Raw genomic sequence first — 19,481 nt, 5'->3', positions numbered from 1 at the left:
ATACCAAATACGTATCACGACTGTATATACTGAGCACCAGTGTTGTTGGGTTGGCTGTATTGGGTAGGGATTGGCTTCTGCAGGAAATCAGGTGGTAACATTCTGTATTACAGACCCTGGTGAACCTGGCTGCGAGGCATCTGCTGCCAGTGCCTAACTTTTCAGTGCACCTAACACAAACTGGCCCAGACCCAAACTTGAGTAATGGGTTTGGCTCACAAGTACAGAAGCATTTCTGGAGCCATACTGAACCTATTTCAAGCATTGCTTTGTTAGGGTGATTGAAATCCAGCAAGTGTGTTCAGTGCACCAAAAAAACCCACAACCTGCTCATTTCAAGAGAAGCTTTTCAAAGTTGAGAAGTTTTAACTTGGTAAGCGCAGACTTGTAATGGGTCCTGTAGGCTCTAATTACAGGTCTTAGTTTTATTGTAGCTGTAACAGAACTTCATTTCTACCTAATCTTTTCTGTTGGGCCCATTTTCTGGAAACTTCTCAGAAACAGCTTAACATCTATCAAGAGCTTTTTATGCTGCTAGACACTGGGTTTGTTTGACAAAACTTCAGAAGGTTTGAAAAAGAATGGCTTCCATTTTTTAGTAAAAAGACAAAGCAAGGGAAATTACATCCTTTTTGTATATACTTAAGTGCTTCTAAGCAGCATTTTACACTGCTTGGATATCATCCTAATAATTGTCCTAAATCTGTCAGGAGAAGGCAAAATACACATAAAAAGCTTCAAAGTGGTAATGCTTCCACCCCCACCATTAGGTGGTTAAAAAGACATGTATGTCGTGTAGTTAGAAATAATTTTATTCTATTACAACTCTGTCTTTTTGCTTGGCATGGTACTTCTAATATGTGAGTTCCATTTAGAAGAGGGAGGAAGAAGAATGTTTTCTACTGCTGATAGCTTACAGAACAGTAGAGAAAACAAAACTGTTCTTGGGATGCTTTGTGTTCTCACAGTGACTTCCATCTTCCTGCTTCACTGGATTTCAGTCTCTTTCTCTAAATCTACATGGCCAACGAATTAGTAGAGTAAAACATTCTTTACTAAAATTTACTTATGCTTTTTGTTTTCCTTTAAACATATTAGTCACCTTATAAGCACTTTGTCTAATCAAGTCAATATTCCCTGTAACTGAGAAAAATTATATTGTGTTTCACCTTGCATGCCTATGAGTAAATACTAATTCTCCCAAGCACCAACGTAAATAGCTCTTTCTTTGTTGGCCTCTACCAGGTATTCACATCCAGATGCAACTATATGGCCGTATCTGCTAATTTTTTTTTGGAAAACAGCTATGCAGGTTTGATGTACTGGGGCTTTACAACACCATTCTTTACCTGGATGTAATTAATTTTTCTGGGGGCAGAGGAGAAGGGGATAATTGCTTTGGTGGAAAGCAGTAGTGTCTGAGAATACAATCTCATTGAAATTATGGAAGCTTAAGTAAAGTTTTATAAAGACTATTCCAGCTGAGGTTGTTCATGGCATAGATAAGGCCATGGATCTTTCACAAGCACAAGACTATAGAAAATTCCTCAGCTGCTATGATTGTTAAGAGGGTTTTTCTTGATACTCAGATGACAACACATTTTTTTTCCTTCATTGAGACTAATCTAAAAGTCAGTTGAAGTATTTTTTTTAATTAAAAGAAAAATCCAAATGCATTTTGATGCTGGCTACCTTAAGGAGGGAATGTAGGGAAACATCTCTCAAGAAAATAATTGGACTCCAGGAGTATTAGACTGCCATGCTTTGTAGATCACTAAGCTATTTAATAAAAAATCAAGCTCTTGAATAAATGATCATCAGGTCAAACTGTTAAATTATGTGGTGGTATTGTCGTTTTTTGTTTTGTTTTGTTCTGTTTTTTAACTTAAAACTACAGGCTCTGTGAAGCTTTTGCCTAGGCCAAATGTGCAAGGTGCCATGGATTAAAACACTGACCCATATGGAATGTATTTGAAGTTTTCAAGAAGTTATCCTGCTAGACTTCATTCCTTAATAACCTTTGATACACGTTGGGTAGTGGAAAGGCAGTTCAGAATCATATTTTGTGATCATATGATTTTGGCAGCTATCAGAAGATGAAGTATGCTAAAAGTTAAGGCTTTTATCCACAAACAATGGTGTATATTAATAAACTCTATACCATATTTACAAATGCTTTCTCTTGTATTAAAACTAACAGTATTCTGTTCACAGTGCCAATGTTTTTACAGGTAGCAATCCCACAGTACTCCAGTATTTTGGCATGGGAATCAGTAGCGCTTTGTATTTACAGAAAATGTACACGTATGAATATAAACATGTTACTTGAAACAGTACTCAAAAGATAGATCTGTTTGTGTTTCAAAGGTTTAGACTGTACAGCACCTTCCCTTTTGGTTGCGAGGGAATACTGTTCCTTGCAATGAGAAGATGCCCGTCTTTTATCCAAAGTGGCATAAAAATGATTACCAAATTGAGCCTTGTTGCACTGGAGTTGTGTATACGGAGAGTAACTTCAGTCCAAGGTTTATAGATCTTGTTTAGTGCACAGAATACAAAAGTTAAAAAGGTTTTTGTTTTAATTACTAAAATAACCAGACTCTCTCTGCCCTCTGTGAGTGCTGTCTCACTCAGCCAGTGTCCTGTGGATGCTGAAGATGCTGGTGGTTTAATGTGCAGCCCAGCTGCCAGCTTGGAAAGCGTACAGTGCTCTGGGCCTATATACATATGTCACAGTATGACTCGTGGTAAATGACTATATAACCAAGAGTGCCTCTAGTTCTCCTGTTCTCTCAGGAATCTTCCCTCCTTCATGGCAGCCATAACCAGCCCGGCTTCAGTACTGCTGACTGGGACTCTGCATTCAGGCAGTTCATGATCAGAAGTGATGAATGGCATCAGGCATGCACAGAATGAAGAGAGGGGAGAGGAAAGTGAAGGAGATCCAGAAGTGAACCCAGCAGAACCGCGGGCTTGTTCACAATGACCCTTACAGCTTCTGCTTTGCCATTTCTTCCCTTTCCATGGTCTTGACAACAGGCTTCTAGCTCCCTCGGGTTTTGTTTGCTGCTGTCATCAAGACGGAGATAGCAGTGCTATGAAGAAAAGTGCAAAGCTGCCACTAAGGAGTCTCTTCTTCATTCAAAGTCTGTTCTTGGCTGCCAGTCACTTGACCTGAGTGGTCATTGCTCCTACTACTGCTGTGTTGCTTGTGGAGCAAACTCCTCCACTTGGCCTTGTTCCTCCTGAGATGGTTTAGCATGTTTTCAGATAGGGGAGTATTGCCTGTAAACTGGGCCCACCTTTCAAAGAGTGGCTCTACAATGTATGTCATGAACCCTGGAGAAACACACAAAGGACAGCAGGTGAGGAACAAATTCATCCCATGAATGCATTGCCCCACAGAATGTCTCAAGAGGGTACAGCAATGTAAGTGGCAAAAGCCCTGACTAGAAGTAACAATAAAGCCACAAGCAGTCATCAGTTCCTTTAGAGTTGCACAACTTTTGACCAGCCCATATGACAAAATGTGGCTGTATGTGTATGTGTACCAATACAGTCTGTGAGAGACAGCATCCTTCTCTTAAGAGATTTAAGACTAGAAAGCAACGAGTACTTAATCCCACACGGGCTGCAATTTTTCTCCACAGATATTAGAATTAACCCTTTTTGCCTATACAATGACTCCTTTGTCTTTCAATTGCATATTTGGCATGGGTAAGGTTTATTTTTTAATATCTTGTTTAGAATGTGAATTGTGACTCTTATGACACCTGCAGTTCTTATTGTTAAAACAATACATGGGAGGAAGTTTCTCTTTGAGCTTGTGCCATACTGAGATGAGGCAGACATGGAACTAATACTTACCGATCTGTATGCTTGGTATTGTATCCTTCTGTTGATTACAAAGGGGGCTTATTTCCAGTTCAAATTTTTGTTCCAGGTCACCTGCAAGAAAAAATCAGGGAAGGTAAATTTATGCCACTTTCATCTCTTCTCCATACCTATACCAGATATTTACAGTGACTGCAACTGTGTGGATTTAATCAGCTGGAATCTTACACCAATGACAACCACAGTAAATGTCTACATACTTTTTTTTTACTTTTTAGGTCTCAGAGAAACTGAGTATCCATACAAAGAAAAATTTTTCTAAGGAAAGATGACTTTTGAATTAACATTAAGTCCACTGCTGGCAGTCCACAGCTGTGTGTGCACTAACAAATAAGGGCCAGACCATGGGGTTAGGCAACTTGTGTTTATGTGTCAAGAACTATGGAATTCAAGTTATATATGTGGAAGAAAGATGAAATTAGAAGTTTGATTTACTACTGTGGTGTACCTGGGTATCAGGGCTATGCCTATGTTATTGTATAGTTTTGACTTAAATGCTAGTGTGCTTACTCAGGTTCCATAGCCCTGTATAGAATACCATGTGCACTTTTAAGCCTTGCCTTTCCACTCTCTGCAGCATGCAATTTCTTCTTAAATGTGCGGGGAATATTTTCAATTAGATATTTAGAAAATACCAGGGAAACACTTTTGGCTTCCTGAACAATCAAAAGCAACAATTCAGCAAAACAGACAAAATAACAGTTTGTCATGTTTCCAAATGTGCAGTTCAACTGTCTTCCTTTTCTCCTCTAAAAATATTTGATTGAAAAAAAGTGTCTAAACTCCAGTGGACACATAACCCCACTGATACCCCCTCTATAGGTATTCTGAGTTGAAAATGGTTGACCCGTCTGGCTCAAAGTGTATCAATATATTCTTGTCTTTAACAGGTCATTTAATTGACAGGAGTAAGGATTTTCCTTTGCATGGTAAGAACTTAAATAATGGTCAATTTTCAAGTTGCTATAAAAGTAACTGCATGAATTAGTTGCTGAGAACTTTCATGCTGGGGAAAGCCTTCCAAGCAATTTTAAATCCTCACCAGAGAAACCGATCATTAATGTTGCTTAGATATTAGCCATCTTCTTGAATCAATCTTGAATTGTTTCTTGACAGTTCCAATTTTATATAAACAGACTGAGTTGCATTACTTACCTCATGTTTCTAATTGACCGTTAAAACATCTGAGAACAAGCTAAAGTATTTTTCTAGGAAAAGTTTGTGTTAGGAGCTGCTGTAGGCATGAGGTGCTCCCTGGAAGGTACCTCAGTTGTGTATTTTATTTGCTAATAGAGGTAGTGTAGATGCACTAGATGACTGGAAGATCATGATCTGAGTCTCTATTAAAATGGCATTAGAAATGTTTCATACAAAAGATGTTAAAACGTTGTATGCCTTCCAGAAGGAAGATTTAACAAGGCACTAATTGCGGTATTACCTGCCCCATCTATAATTAAAACATAAGTGCTAGGGTTTTAAAATCTTCCATGTGAACATCAGGAAGAACTTCTTTACTGTAAGAGTGACAGAGCACTGGAACAGGTTGCCCAGGGGGGTTGTGGAGTCTCCTACATTGGAGATATTCAAGGCCCACCTGGACAAGTTCCTGTGTGATGTACTCTAGGTTACCCTGCTCTTGCAGGGGGGTTGGACTAGGTGATCTTTCGAGGTCCCTTCCAACCCTTGGGATTCTGTGATGACAAAAAGCCCACCATTGTTTGTAAGGGGGTAGAGAGGCCTACAATAACATTTTAAAGTGGTATCTAAATACATGCTAGTTAATACTGGTTTTGTATCACTTACCAGGATTATCCAGCCACCAGTGATAGTCAGACCACAATTTCTGTGTATTCTCCCACATGAATACTTTTTCTCCCTGTTATGCCTCTAACTGGTCTCATATGCTCTAGTGTCCCCTTTAGGAGGTATATTATATTTTAAGTACTATACCAATAGATCTTGAGTCCTGGAGAAAAAATCTGTTTGTAAGAGTTATGTGAGAGTTACTCTTTGTAAGAGTTAGGAGTGCTGCCTTTCTCAGCATGGTCCCTCAATATACTCAAGGTGAGGTATCGCACAACTGGGGCCTTGCCTCATGAGCTGGATATTGATTATACATCTGACTAAATAAACCTGCATCTGCCAAATTGCTTATGTCGCCTCAAAAGCATCAGAGGCAAAGACATTTCACCAGCCTAAACTGACACTGGCTGAACATTAACTTACTGATTTGTCCTTGTTATGGACTAACTGTACGAGGTACCAGCTCTCATGTGGCTTAATTGCATAATGCAGAATTTTAAATGAACTGAGAACTTCATTGTGTGCTCTTCCAGTGTTTGTGCCACTTGCCTTTGGCTCTCAGGATGCTCCAAACAAAGAATTTAGCAGTGATTAAACTCTGCTGCACCATGTGTCACAGCACAGCATGACCTTGCCGATGCACATAGTGCCAAATGGTGTAATTACTGTGTTTCAAAAAAAATCCCTGCCTGACTGCGCTCTCTGAAGGGGTTTGAAAATATTTGCAATAGGTCCTAGCCGAGCTTTGGCTTGTCTGCTTTGGCCTTTTCAACAGCGCGCTGGGAAACGCATTTGAACCCTTTCTCTGCATGTGTAGGCAGAAGAACATGTCATATTTGGGAAACAGCAAGCGTAAGGCTCTCATCAGAGCTGTGGCGGGAGCATGAAAAGCAAGATAAAACATGATGGACAGCAGCAGGATTTTCGTGCAGTGTAGCCCTGGTGTGTTTTAGCTCAGAAACACTAATGGTCAGAAAAGGATCCAGCTGTGGGCTCTCTAGCTGAATTCAAGCACGGAGGCACAGCAGAGACTTCCCTCTCGTCTGACACTGCTACAAGAGCAATGAGGGCACAGAAATACTTGCTGCTCTTCTACCTCTTCTCACTTCTAAAATGAGGCAGAGTTTCTCTTCAACAGCTTGTTCTTGAGGGACATCTGAATGCAAACTGGGTAAGCTGAATGCTACCTTTGCATTGCCAGACAAAAAGCCTGGCAGGCCGAGGAGAAAGAGGACTGCCACATATGAAGGGGCTGACCTTGCCGGTAAAACTCTTCGCAGACCCGTTCGCTCCACTGTTTGCTCAGATCCCAGAGCCGGCAAGGGTTGCAAATGTCAGCGCACTTGAGCGCAATCTGAAAGTGAAGAAGACAGATAAGCAGTGATGAAAGATGTTACTTTCCAGCAGTGCTTCAGCAGTCTGTCTGCAGTCATTAAACTCCCAAGCCTCAGCAGTGATGTTGGGAAGGGTTAAGATCACCTTTTAGAGACGCAGCCTCACCCAAATACGCCTTGTGAGGAAAAAGCATTTATTTAAGCAGCAAACAAAACTTTCATTCAGCCCTCTGCTTTACTGTAGTGAGAACAAGAGGAGGGCCAAACTCCAAGGCTGCAAAGTGTTTTGGCTATTTCTTGCAAGGAATAAGCCAACAAAAGCCTCAGGCTGGCTCCTGCTGACTGCCTGGCTCAGTACCTACGGCTGATGACAAGGAAAGGAAGAGCCAAGCTGGTGTATTTGGGCATCATTTCTCTGTGGTCTCAGTGAGTGACCTTGTATCTCACTTCAATTACACCTCATCTTAATGTCTGTATATTTCTGTTTGCAAAACGAAGCACAGGGCTCTCTGTACTGCTCCTGGCTTGGTTTCACTTAGTTAACTAGTACTTTCAAGTGCTTTGCAGGAGAATGAGTACAGGAGGGCAAGAGGTTTTTAAAATCAAGTAACTGCTCAGAAAAGTAAACCATGTAATAGTCCATCTTACTGCCTGAGAACAAGATGTCATGTGCCTCATTTCTTCACTGAACACAGCCAGTTACCCTGACAGAAGTCAGAAATCATTCTGGCACCCGAGAGGAAAACGTAACAAATATCTCCTGTATAAATTCAGACCTGAAAACTGGAGGAGGGAAGTCTCCAGGTCACCTTTTTCTCTGGAGTAAACTGATTAACCTTAATGTTACGTCACTAGGACCTTTACTGTCACAAGGACCTTTCAAACATTCTTTAATTTATCCTAATCAATCAACATGTCTGCGCCCCAGTTCCTATCTTCAAGAAAACACATAAGAAACTTTCTGCCATAGTTGAGATCTGTAATCCCTCTGTATTTGGCATTTGCACAGCTTTCTTGCCTGATCTGTCCAGAAATATGATATGCCCATTATCCTGCCCTGCATAGTCCATTCAGAAATGTTACAGAAGACTGTGCTGGATTGAGGACAGGCAAGTAGATTACTACACTTCCCATGCTGCTGGAGTGGAAGAATTAACAAATCAGTACTTCCTTCCTTGCAATGGGCACCTTTCATGTAACCTCAACAAATTTATAACATGTAGATGTTTGGTTTATAAATGATGATTACTTAAACTCCTTTATGTATTTAAGAGTGAAATTAATGTTTTTTTCTCTAGAGAAGCAGGTATATGCAGCTATTTTAGTCAAGATAATGCTTTAATAGGTAGCGATTTATTCTGAAGAGCCTGTTAAAGACCACAGCTTAACTGGAAGAACCAGCCTGAATCTATTTGATTTCTGAATAAAGCATGATTTCTTCATTAGCTGGTAGATCCACTGGAGAAGCACCTGCTGCCATGGCAACAGCTGTCTCTGCAGAGGCAGCTTCCAAGCACCAATCCCAGGAACAGGGCTGGGCATGTGATGTCAGGGTGGCTTGGAAAGAACACAGACAAGGGGGCTCTCCTGCACAGTGCCAGCAAATAACACCAGTGAGGTAGTGTCCGCAGAAGAAAGAATGTGATTGAAGCATTATCTGGCAAGAGAAACAGTGGTCTGGAAATAAGTAATAGCTTGTCTTTGTTTCCCAGCAATTGACACTCTCCTCTATCTGTGCATGCACAGCTTTTTAACTGAAGGAAATTATCTAAGGAAGTACTGGAGGTGCCTCATGTATGCCTGACATGCTGGGTGGCAGACACACTATCGTATCGCTATTCTAACACATACTAGAAGCTACTGTGACTTGAGAAATTAATGAAAAATGAGAATGGAAAAATATTTTTTTGACATTACCTGAAGCATAAAATGTCTGTCTTGAGCATCCTCCAGCCTCAGATCCTGATTGTCGAGGTGAGATTTCAGACGGATCAGAAACTCATTCTGCCTGTTGATGTCTGTTGCCAAGATCAGGGAGCCCAACTGCTGCTCGATGTCCTGTCTACAATTAAGGAAAATAATCCCCTTCAATCACCAAACCACTAGCTCAAAACAATCTGCTATTAATCAGAGCTACCATAAAGCTCTTTCTCTATGGATCCAATCTGATCTCTTTGGTCAGTCTCTGCTGGGGATTGCAGAGCATGACTGATCCAACTGCCTGAATGTGTTCAGAAGGAATAGGTAACAGAGAAGAAAAATGCCTGTTGGCATAGCTGGTTCTGAAAGCTTCTGAGAAGTGCTAGGAAAGTGAAAAAAGGCCAAACAAACCCAAACCACAAAAAGAAACCAAAACCAACAAACGCAAAACAACAGCATAATGCGTCTAGAAAAATGGTCACATCTTAAATGCTCAGCACTAGGTGGTGAATACTGCAGCTTTGAAGTTGTGAAGGACTAGACTGAAGTTCTTTAAAGTATGACTGATCTTATTGGTGTGGTGCAAAGGATTTCTGGAGGGATATGGAGCTTACTGCTTGTTTATATTCTCAGTAAGGGCACCTGTGATTAAAATTTAGTATTGCAGGTTGTTCACTGGCTCAGTCTCTACTCCTAACACTGCACAAAACCAGCACGTAAAAAGTTAGCATCAACCTGGCCAAGGTGCACATTGCTTTTTTTTTTTTGCTTCACTTGAAAAGATGGTGAAGACTGAACCACATCTCCTCAGTCAGGTGTGCAAGTCCTGAGCAGTCCTGATGCTACTTGACCAACTGCTTTATTTTTCTATTTCATGTTTTTTAATACCTAAATCTTTCCATAATTGGCTGCTGCTATGTAAAATGAAATATACCAACAATGGGCCTGAAAAGGTCCGTTCCTGCTGTGACTCCCAGTGTTCCTCTCCCTGACAGTGGCAATTCCTGTGCTGCAGAAGTGGCAAGGTCTTAGAAAATAGTGCTGCTGTATAACCTTGTCTCAGGATTTCTTACTGGCACGAAGAGAGGGCAGTAAGTTCAGCCTACTCTGAAGCCTGGGCCTCTGCCACTGTCCTTCTAAGAAGAGTAAAGGAAGCCACAGGCTAGTTTCAGTGATGCAATTCTTCCAGTGGACACTTACGTCACCTCCTTGGGCAGATGGGCGAGGAGCCGTGACTCTCGAAGCATGCCTATCGTTGACCGCCAGTGATGATTTTCTAGCACTGAAACGTTCTATGGAGGAGTAAAGGGAATAAATTAAAGGATTAGGCATGTATCCATGGTACAGACACAGATTTGCTGTATCACACAATGCCTAGAGTAGGTTGGAAGTGCTGAACATGAGCCTTAAATGTGTGCTTTTTAGCGCATGTTTGGACTTGAGGAACTGGTCTGGATTTCCACAGTTAAGAACCTTGTGCTTTTCCACGTTTCCTAGCTAAGGTCAGCCCTAGAGTCCAGTTTTTGAGTCCTGTGGTGAAGAGAAGAGCTAATCTCATCTGAGTCGAGGTAGCTTGCATTCTAACAGATTTATTAACAAACTGAAGTACAAAATCGTATTTTTACGTCCTACTGATCCCAGATTGACTTCTCAGCTTCTAGAGTTTGAATGCAGAGTGGACAAAAAAAAAGAAAAAGAAACTGCCAAGTTTCCCTTGGAATAAGGGAACTGGAAGCTGTCTGCAGCTGCTCTGTGAAAGCAAGAAGGGTATCAGTATCACGGAGCATCTGCAGGCTTCAGCAGCTTAGTCTGCAATAAATTTTGAGTCCTTTTTGTTTGTTTGCTTCCAACTAAGTGGAACCAAAGTTAGGTCGGAAAAAATTCCTAAGGAACAGAAACCCAGCTTTCTAGGTTGTCTGTAAATTACAAGAAATTGGGTATCTTGTGTCTGATGACTTTATATTACTATCCTAACACACAATGCATTTGCCAATCATCACGCATTTAATTCACAGAATACTTTTTACCACTGAACGCCTCAGAAACATCACTTATTCCAAACCCTCTAACACAATTGTAATTCACAAAAGCATCTGCTTACTACAGAGAAGTGGCCCCATGGAACACCCCTCCAGTGAATGGCAGAGTCCTCATATATCCACCACGTGCCCAGCGTGAATGAGACAACTGTCACCTAACACCAGGGATACTCTCAGGGGAGTTGTGGCATCTGATCCCTGTTTTGGGTAGTTCATGGCTTTTGCACCAGATAAGCCCTGGATTGAAAACCCCAAACACAATCAAACCTTTTGGGCAGGTAGCATAGGAAGGACTCCACCCTGTCACTGCCAGCTGGGAAACTAGAGTCAGAATCCCTCTCTCTGGCCACTGTTAATGTCTGGCTCCCTTCTGCAGAGCCCCACAGCGCTGCAGTGTAGCTGTGGTAGTACTGCCTTTCCTGTTGGATGTGATGCACAGCTTCCACTTCTCTGAGAAGGGCTGAACAGTATTTTCTCCTTAAGGCTTTCTCATCCTCCTTTGTAAGTCGGTCAGATCTGGTGACTGTTGGAACATTAAACACTGCCAGCAACCAAGATCCAATCTGGGTTTTGATCATCTTGTCAATATTTTTCTTGAAATTTCATGCTCAAAATTAGTGCAAAGGAGAGACCAAGGCAAGAGCATGAATTGGACTGATTTCTTATTATGATATTTTCTGCAGTACATTCTGTTGCTATTGATTTCATACAATCACTGATATGTTGCCTTTGTGTGTGTGGGTTTGGGTTTTGTTTGTTTGGTTTTGTTTGTTTCCCTAACAGAAGTCATGGATACTGGGGTAAAAAACAAAACCAACCTCAAAACTTTCCAAACATGCAAAGATTAAGTCCTTTTCCTTGGAAGGGCTGACAGACTCAGAACTCAGGATCAGCTGTGCAATATCTAAATTACTTTTGACAGGAATTTTGTTCATCAGCCAACTTAAATATCCCTCTTCTCTTTTTGCCTAAGTACATCAGGATGGACTTTTGCAACCCTATACTCGGACCAAGAAAAATAAGAGAATGTAATAGGACATAACAACAGACTTTTTGCTTCTTTCACCTCCCCAGTAGAGCTGAACCCTGCTCTTAACAGTCACCCTAAGCTCTATGTACCTACTAACTTCCTACCCTAATGTAAATTAGGGCTACCTAATTTACAGGCTACCTACCATCTTCCTACCCTAATGTAAATTAGACATATTCTGCCTGTCAGCTCTATTTTTTGGGAAGCCTTATGTTTGTTTAAAACAGTGCCTGTATGCATCCATAGAGGGTAATTCCCCAGTCTGACTGCACCCTTGAAACACCTTGACTGGGGAGATCCCCCTCAGAGCATCCTGTGCCCCCACGTCCTGTCCAGCATGGCAGTGTTCCTTGCTGGGAGGGAATTATTCAGCAGCAGCTACCTCCACTAGGGAATTGCCTTTCATGGATGCAGTTGCTCTTTGGCCATGCTGAAGGCCAGCCTGAACAGGGCTGAGTGTGTAGACATCCAAGAATTTTCTTGCATCCAACTAATAATTACTCAAAAGAAAAAGCAAACTCAGGTATCCATCTCAGAGAATTTCAAATTCTCTAAGTTTTTGCTCTTAGCCTGCTGCTATAGGGAGAACTTAAACTGAAGCTGCTGCACTGTCTAGTGGAGGAGAGAAAAGGAAAGGTCAAATTAACAAGCAGCAACTGACCATGAAGTCATATGACTCCCTCTTAAATGCAAGCAGCCAGAATCCTTGGAGCTGCTGACAGTAATTAGTAGAGTTGGCTCTAGGAACACTCTACTGCCTTATTAAGACTAATTGCCCTGAGCTAACTGATTGCCTAGGCTGGTGGGGAGATAACCCAAGCAGGGAAAAGTCTATGGGTCAGCCTGCAGATTGGGGTTCTCAGCTCTGCTTCCCTGTAATTTTCTGGTTTTTAAAACTTAGTAGCTCAGGTTTGTTTTAAAGGCTGCATACTAGGAAGCTTCTGTCACATCTACTGCTTAAAACTACTGGATTGCTATAACACAAGGCTTCAGGACTGTGATGAAAAAATGTTGGGTGTTTTTTTGTTGTTTTTTTTTTTTTTTTCCACTTAGACCATCACATAATCTCCAATCAGTGCTTTTCCCTGACCCACTCAAACCACCACACTTGCCACATTTGGAAAAGACTAATAACTTGAAGAGAAGACTTTCTATTTTCTAGGCACAGAGAAGACTTCCATTTCATTTCAGAGTGGAAGGGAATCTAAATTTCTTTCAATCTGGTCATCTGTTCTTAGTCACTGAGCAATTGGATTAGCTACACAATGTTAAATCCCTGAAAATGATACTTTAATTAGAAATTTAAGTAATGCTTAGTCTGGTCAAGGACTTCTCAGTCTCATGCTCTGCCAGGGAGGAGGGAGACAAGAAGCCAGGAGAAAGCAGAAACAGGACACCTGCCCCAAACTAGCCAAAGGGGTATTGCATACCACAGCATGTCATGCCCAGATATAAACTGGGGGGAGGTATCCTTAAGCCTCAGAGTGCTGCTCAGGTTGGGCTGGGTATCCGTCAGCGGCTGGTGTGCAATTGTATTGTGCATCACTTGTGTTTATTGTTTTCTTTTCCCTTCCCTTTTTAGTTTCATATTCTCTCCCCTTGTTACTTCCATTATTACTATTATTATTAGTAGTAGTAGTAGTTTTATATTATACTTTAGTTATTGGACTGTTCTTATCTCAACCTGTGGGGTTTATATTCCTTCGATTCTCCTCCCCATCCTGCCTGGTGGTGGGGGGACAAGGAGGGGTTGAGTGAGAGGCTGCGTGGTGCTGAGTTACCAGCTGGGCTTAAACCATGACACCTCGTTTTGCAAAACCTTTCTTCCCAGAAGTAAATGTAAAGTTCTAATTTAAATGTACAAACAATCACATGCAAAGAGACAACATAAACAGATAACCCTTAGCCTCAGTTACTACTGTTTCAGTGAAAGAAGTCTGCCAGCCATGTTTAAACTTACTTTTGTTTGATCATTTTTCTGATTAGTCCCAGCACTTCTGTGGCTCTGCTACTTAAAAACCAAAAATACTAGAACTTTTTTGTTTCTGTTTCAAGCACATGTTACAGCACTAATATTGAGAAGAATATACCTTATTGTTTTCAAGACTATTCACTGAATCTAGATTTTTGACTGGAAACATTTTCAGCTAAACTTTTTCCAGCATTGTTATTTGTACTGGCATCCATTTACTGCATACTACTAAAATCTTCAGAAACAATCTGGGATCAATTTCAGATAAAGTAAGTCAAACTTACCACTGAATGTCCCTAAATAGGATACTTATCAGTCACATTTGCTGTTGAAAGATTGCATTTTCTGTATTGTCAGTGCCTTTCTAACCAACATTTGAAAGTATATTCAAGCCCAGTTAGCTGAGCAGAAACTACCTTTCCAAGATACTAATATTTTAGCTACATTTCTTTCACAATAGTCTGAATTTTCATCCTAATCATATATTATTGTTTCCCACTATGAATTTGAGAGGAGTTGTATACATTTGCAGAGGACCACAGGTTTTGTAAAATGGCTCTACCCACTCCTCTTCCAAGGACCCTTAACATAACCTTGCCAAAGTCCCCTGGCTTAGTCCCTGGCTTTTCTCCCTCCCCACTCAGCTGGCCTGACACTTACAAAAGGCTGAAGCAAAACACACCAGACATATGTGGGTATGAATTCATAACCTCCATCAGCCTGTGACGAGTCTAAGTGTCTAAGAACCACTGTGCCCTGTCTGGGGCTCCCATTGTACAGCCTATTCCCTTATCCCATGGCAGGATAGCTGCATTTCTTACGGAAAAACCCAAACGTTGCTTGAGTAGGGAAAAACAAGAGAGAATCTCTTCAAGCAGTAAGCACATCACAGCAAACTCTCAATGTCCTAAGTATGTGTAAAAAGATACATAACTATTAGCAAATCTTCAGTTATTCATCTTAACCTGGGATACTGTTTCTGACACCCTGTTACAAAGGATGAAGCTGACTCTTCCAAAGGCTAGAAATCAATACCACCTCCACTTATTAACTACGAATTACAATCAGTACAACCAAAACGATTTATGGTGTTGCTCCAGCACATATATGTAAGTATAACATATAGAACAGAGATGTGCATACATAGTAATGTATACATGCATGCAAAGATCATACACATAGGACAGCTGTGGATAAAATCCAGAGCTACAGTGATTGCCGTAGGACAAAACTACAAATATACTCAAAAAGGACCACAAAAATCAGGGCAGGATGGGTTCCTTGGTAGTTACTGAGAAAGAGGGCATTTGTTTTTGTTTCAGGAAGTCTTCTACCCATGTTTGCCAGAGCTGGGAGGATATATACCAGGTGAAGGGCCAATCTACATTTATCCCAGGCCTATGTTTCTCTCTGAGATCTTTTACTGACTGCTGTTAGAAACAGGTTAATGGTCTAGACAGCCTGTGGTGTGACTTGGTGTCTGTTTTTAAGTCCCTTCTTTGTATCTCTAGGCACATTAGTGTCAATAGCTACAATTTTTCCTTTGGTTTCCTCTACTTTTTTCTTTTCTTTTTTTTAATTGCAGTACTCATTAAGTGTTTAATTTTACTAGAACCACATGAAGCAAGTTTCTTTTGATGCAACGCCAATTTAGAACATGCCTGCTGCTTACTTGCTCACTGAAGGAAGAAGAAATACAAATTGTCTCACTATGATTTTTAATCTCTTAACCACAGTCCCTTACTCCAGATGATCCACAGCAGAAATAACCTAGGCAACCAACTTGGCTTAAACATCCTCAACAAAATCTGTATTTCCACCTTCCTTATCATGTGTATCAGCTCTGCTGTTAAGAAGGACACCCAGTGAGGAACTTCACTGAAATTTTCCAGGTTCTGAATTGCAGGTTGATTTGATCAACATCCCGCTGCCACCAGATTTTGGCATTGAAGTTCACTGCAAATTGCTTAGACTCTCCTTGACGTAGTTTTACATATTATCAACTTGATGAGCAGTTTTACCTGGTACAGGCTGGCAAGGTGGTGTTTAGTTTTAATCAGAAAGGGTTGGTTGACCCCTGGGTGATCCACGTCATGGGCTGCAGCAGCCAGCAGTCCGAGCATGATGTCCAATGGGGTGAGGAAGCTGGCAAGCTGAATCACACATATTAATCATAACAAGAACATGAACAGCAAATACCTTTTTTTTCCCTTTTGGCAAATAAACCAATCAGCTGACATAATGGAATTGCTCAGTTTTGTAGGCTTTTGTACACAAATGTCAAATATTTAATAAATTTTGTGAACAACATTTTAAAGGTGACTGTTCAACAAACATCTATAAAGATATCAGACTATATTACTCACATTTTATTACAGTTTTTCTTATCTCCTCATCATTCATGGCATTACAGGGACTGTCGTTACAGAAGTGCTTGAGCATAGTTAAAAGCTTCAGTTTAATAAAGTAAGTATTCTAGCAGATTGGTGTACATTAGCATACATGTTAAGAGCTCTGTTTCACACAGTGTTTAGTAATACCAACAATACATAAGGCTTCATTTTTCTAGTGCAGCACTGTGTTGTAAAATGCAGAGTTTGTAAACTTTTGAAATTTCAAACTTGGCTTTTAGCAACTTCAGTTCAAATATAAGTACTTTACTGGAACATAATTTAATTTTTTAGCTGCAGACATTCACATTTGAAAACCTGCACAGATTTTTTTCTTCTTCACTTATCATTCAGAAGAAAATTTTGTTATCATTAGGGAGGAATTAAAAAAAAGAAGCCTTGGCATTTTCTGTTTCTCATGGTGATGTAGTTATTACCAGCCTGAGTCTGTACAGAGTACAGCATTCTGAGGTGAGAAATGAAAAGCAGTGTGGTATTCTGGATGTTGGCTGTCCTTCACACTTCTTAACAGAAGGCACTTGCAGATCTCATAGGGGATGAAAATATGAGAAAGCTGGAGCCTGCTCCTGTTCTCACTTACCATTGCTATATTCTGGCCTAAAAATTTGCTAATTCTAGGAGAACTTCCTTTTACTTAAGTTAAGCCAGGAAAGATTAGCTATATTATACTGTGGCTTAGCGTTACAGTATTATAGTGCCTTCCAGTAACACATAAAGCAATGTCACATCCTCATGTTGTGAGAGCCTGCTAAAGCTGCCATTCACTCATGCAGAGGATACCCTTGCAACAGACCCAGTTGAAAGGACTGCTGTCCCCTTTTCTGGTCATGTGAGAGGCTTATGTCCTGAGGCGTGGGCATACATTGACTTCTGCTGGCTCTGATGGAAGGACTGCAGCCACTGGGGCTGGGTTGGGGGGCTGGTACACATGGTCATTGCAGCTCATTTGGCATCAGTTTGATACATCACCTGCAGAGTGAAGTGACTAGTATCTTGTTTGAAATGTCTGCAGTCTGTAGCTGACTCTGCTATTGATTGGTTATTGACTTCAAGCCCACAAACATTTTCTGCTATATAAAACCAGCTGCATTTATATTTTTTTTTCAATCCTGGGGAAAAAAAAATTGAGAATTATCTGAAAGCAACATTAAGTGTGAAAAGCTGTCATTACCTTGGGCTCCCTCAGATAGCAGTGCATAGCTTGGGTGACATCAGCAGCATGGACAGCATTGTGGTACGGGTTTTGACTATGGTAATCTTCTTGAACCATAACTGAGAACCAAAACAGAAAACAAAGATCCTTTTGTCTCTGCATACCACGGCCACAAGTGGGAACTGGATTTAAAGTACAATTTGAGGTTTTGCAGTCAACTGCCTAAGGAGTTTCTTCAAATAGCTGTAGCTTACTTAGACTGGTGCTCTTATTGGGATACCTTTAGAGAAAAAATGAATGAAAGGATTTGTGAGGCCCAAGGGGATATAGCGGGTCTAGTTAATAAATCAACTCTTTCTTACCTTAGTGAAGGCTCTCATTCAGGAGTAAAATAAATAAGGAAGAGAGGCAAATTCATCCACAACGGAGTGTAATTATTTAGGTTGGTGTCATAAGGGAGTAATATGTCATTAAGGCAGTACCACCTATTTTACAGCAGCAGGAGGTGAGGCCCTGATATCCTGGCATCATTTGTTATTTGAGTGACTAACTACAGTCAAAGGCATTCCTACATCCTCCAGGCAGAGAATCAAAAGACACAGCTTTGGAGTATTCGGAGCAAAATCCTGTGATAATTTTAGTCACATCTATGTGTTCATTTTAAAACACCACTCACTCATATTTTGGTTTGCAGTGCTGGAACTAGTCCAGCTGGACCAGAAGCACCAATCTTTTAACTCTCAGCTTTCACTTGTACAGAAAATCATCCAGGTGTGTGCTTCAGACTCATATGTTCCTCAAGACAGTACCTGCACCATTAGGTGGTCTTAGGGCAAGAGCACATGAACACTGGAAGCTGCAGGTGGTCTTGCCCAAAGCACTCTCCTATACACTATCAGATTAATCAAAGAGAAAGGTAATGGGCAAATTTCCCATGGCACTCATCACCAGCATGGGGAATGCCAAAGAAAGTCCTAACCTTCAGTTTGTTTCCAGCTCCACAGGCATCTGAAGTTACGGTGGGTAATCCTTTAAACCCTGAGTACCACTAGCTTTAATTATCTGAGTGTCCACTTCATGGCTGCCCACAGGAGTGACAAACAGCAGGGAGATTCTGTCTGTCTCCACACCGAAGGAATGCTTTCCAAAAGTGACAATTAGGCAGTTTTAAAGAAGAGACCCTGCCTTGGAAACTCCACCTCACAGCCTAGCAAACCGGCATTCAGCTGCATTCAAAACATGATGCAAAATGTAATTGATTTTGGCCAATTTCTTCTTTTGGTTCACTGACAGCATGGGGCTAATGTTTCGGTTGGCAGTAACAGCAGCAGGGGCTTTCATCAACACTATTCAGTGCAGACAGCTTGATATAATTTGTTAAATTTTGCACATAAGCTTTTAACTGCCCTGGGTCTCAGTGGTCTATTAGTCACTAACATAATTACACTGCACCACAATTATACTGTGCACGGGTAGGTTCTGCTGTATCTGTCTGTCTGTGTGGGCCTGCTTGGCTGGCCACATCTCTGCATGGCATACATTTCTTTTAAAACACCAATGCAACTGTGGTACTGGGATGCTTCAGCCCAATGCAGAGCCTTTTGAAGTCCCTCTATTGAGTTAATAAATACTGAACCATGTACCTGAGTGCCTGTAAATCGTGTATTCATATATATCACACAAATGTTTTATGGAAACATTTGCAGCAACATAACGATTTTACACAGATATGGAGATCAAGCCAGTGCCTTCTTTGATGCCCTACTTCAGCTGTAAACTGCATTTAAAGATGGCTTTGAGGTGAGCACTTACCTAAAAACCTGTGTAATGTAACCATATCTAACTGGAAATGGTGAATAAGTCCATGCACATTGAAGAGGTGACAAAGCAGTGTTACAAGACTGTTTCCTAAAAGCAGAAAGGAA

The 19,481-nt window shown here is 40.9% G+C and overlaps 1 protein-coding gene across 1 annotated transcript in view; it reads right to left on the bottom strand.

Moving 5' to 3' along the window:
• Nucleotides 1-1,286: 1,286 nt before the first annotated feature.
• PDE7B (phosphodiesterase 7B) overlaps nucleotides 1,287-19,481 on the bottom strand; it is a 77,948-nt gene continuing 59,753 nt past the window's right edge. Inside the window, exons 5-12 of the mRNA XM_013130464.3 lie at nucleotides 19,369-19,464; nucleotides 17,575-17,675; nucleotides 16,014-16,145; nucleotides 10,152-10,243; nucleotides 8,949-9,093; nucleotides 6,955-7,051; nucleotides 3,868-3,948; nucleotides 1,287-3,339 (exon numbers count right to left, since the gene is read on the bottom strand). Of these exons, the coding sequence (XP_012985918.1) occupies nucleotides 3,122-3,339; nucleotides 3,868-3,948; nucleotides 6,955-7,051; nucleotides 8,949-9,093; nucleotides 10,152-10,243; nucleotides 16,014-16,145; nucleotides 17,575-17,675; nucleotides 19,369-19,464 (962 nt within the window). The 3' untranslated portion in view covers nucleotides 1,287-3,121. The remainder of the gene's footprint in view (nucleotides 3,340-3,867; nucleotides 3,949-6,954; nucleotides 7,052-8,948; nucleotides 9,094-10,151; nucleotides 10,244-16,013; nucleotides 16,146-17,574; nucleotides 17,676-19,368; nucleotides 19,465-19,481) is intronic.

Source organism: Melopsittacus undulatus, chromosome 3 (genome assembly GCF_012275295.1).
Source record: "Melopsittacus undulatus isolate bMelUnd1 chromosome 3, bMelUnd1.mat.Z, whole genome shotgun sequence".
Classification (NCBI taxonomy): Eukaryota; Metazoa; Chordata; class Aves; order Psittaciformes; family Psittaculidae; genus Melopsittacus; species Melopsittacus undulatus.
The sequence above is the reverse complement of the archived record's forward strand: the minus strand, read 5'-3'. Positions and strand labels throughout refer to the sequence as shown.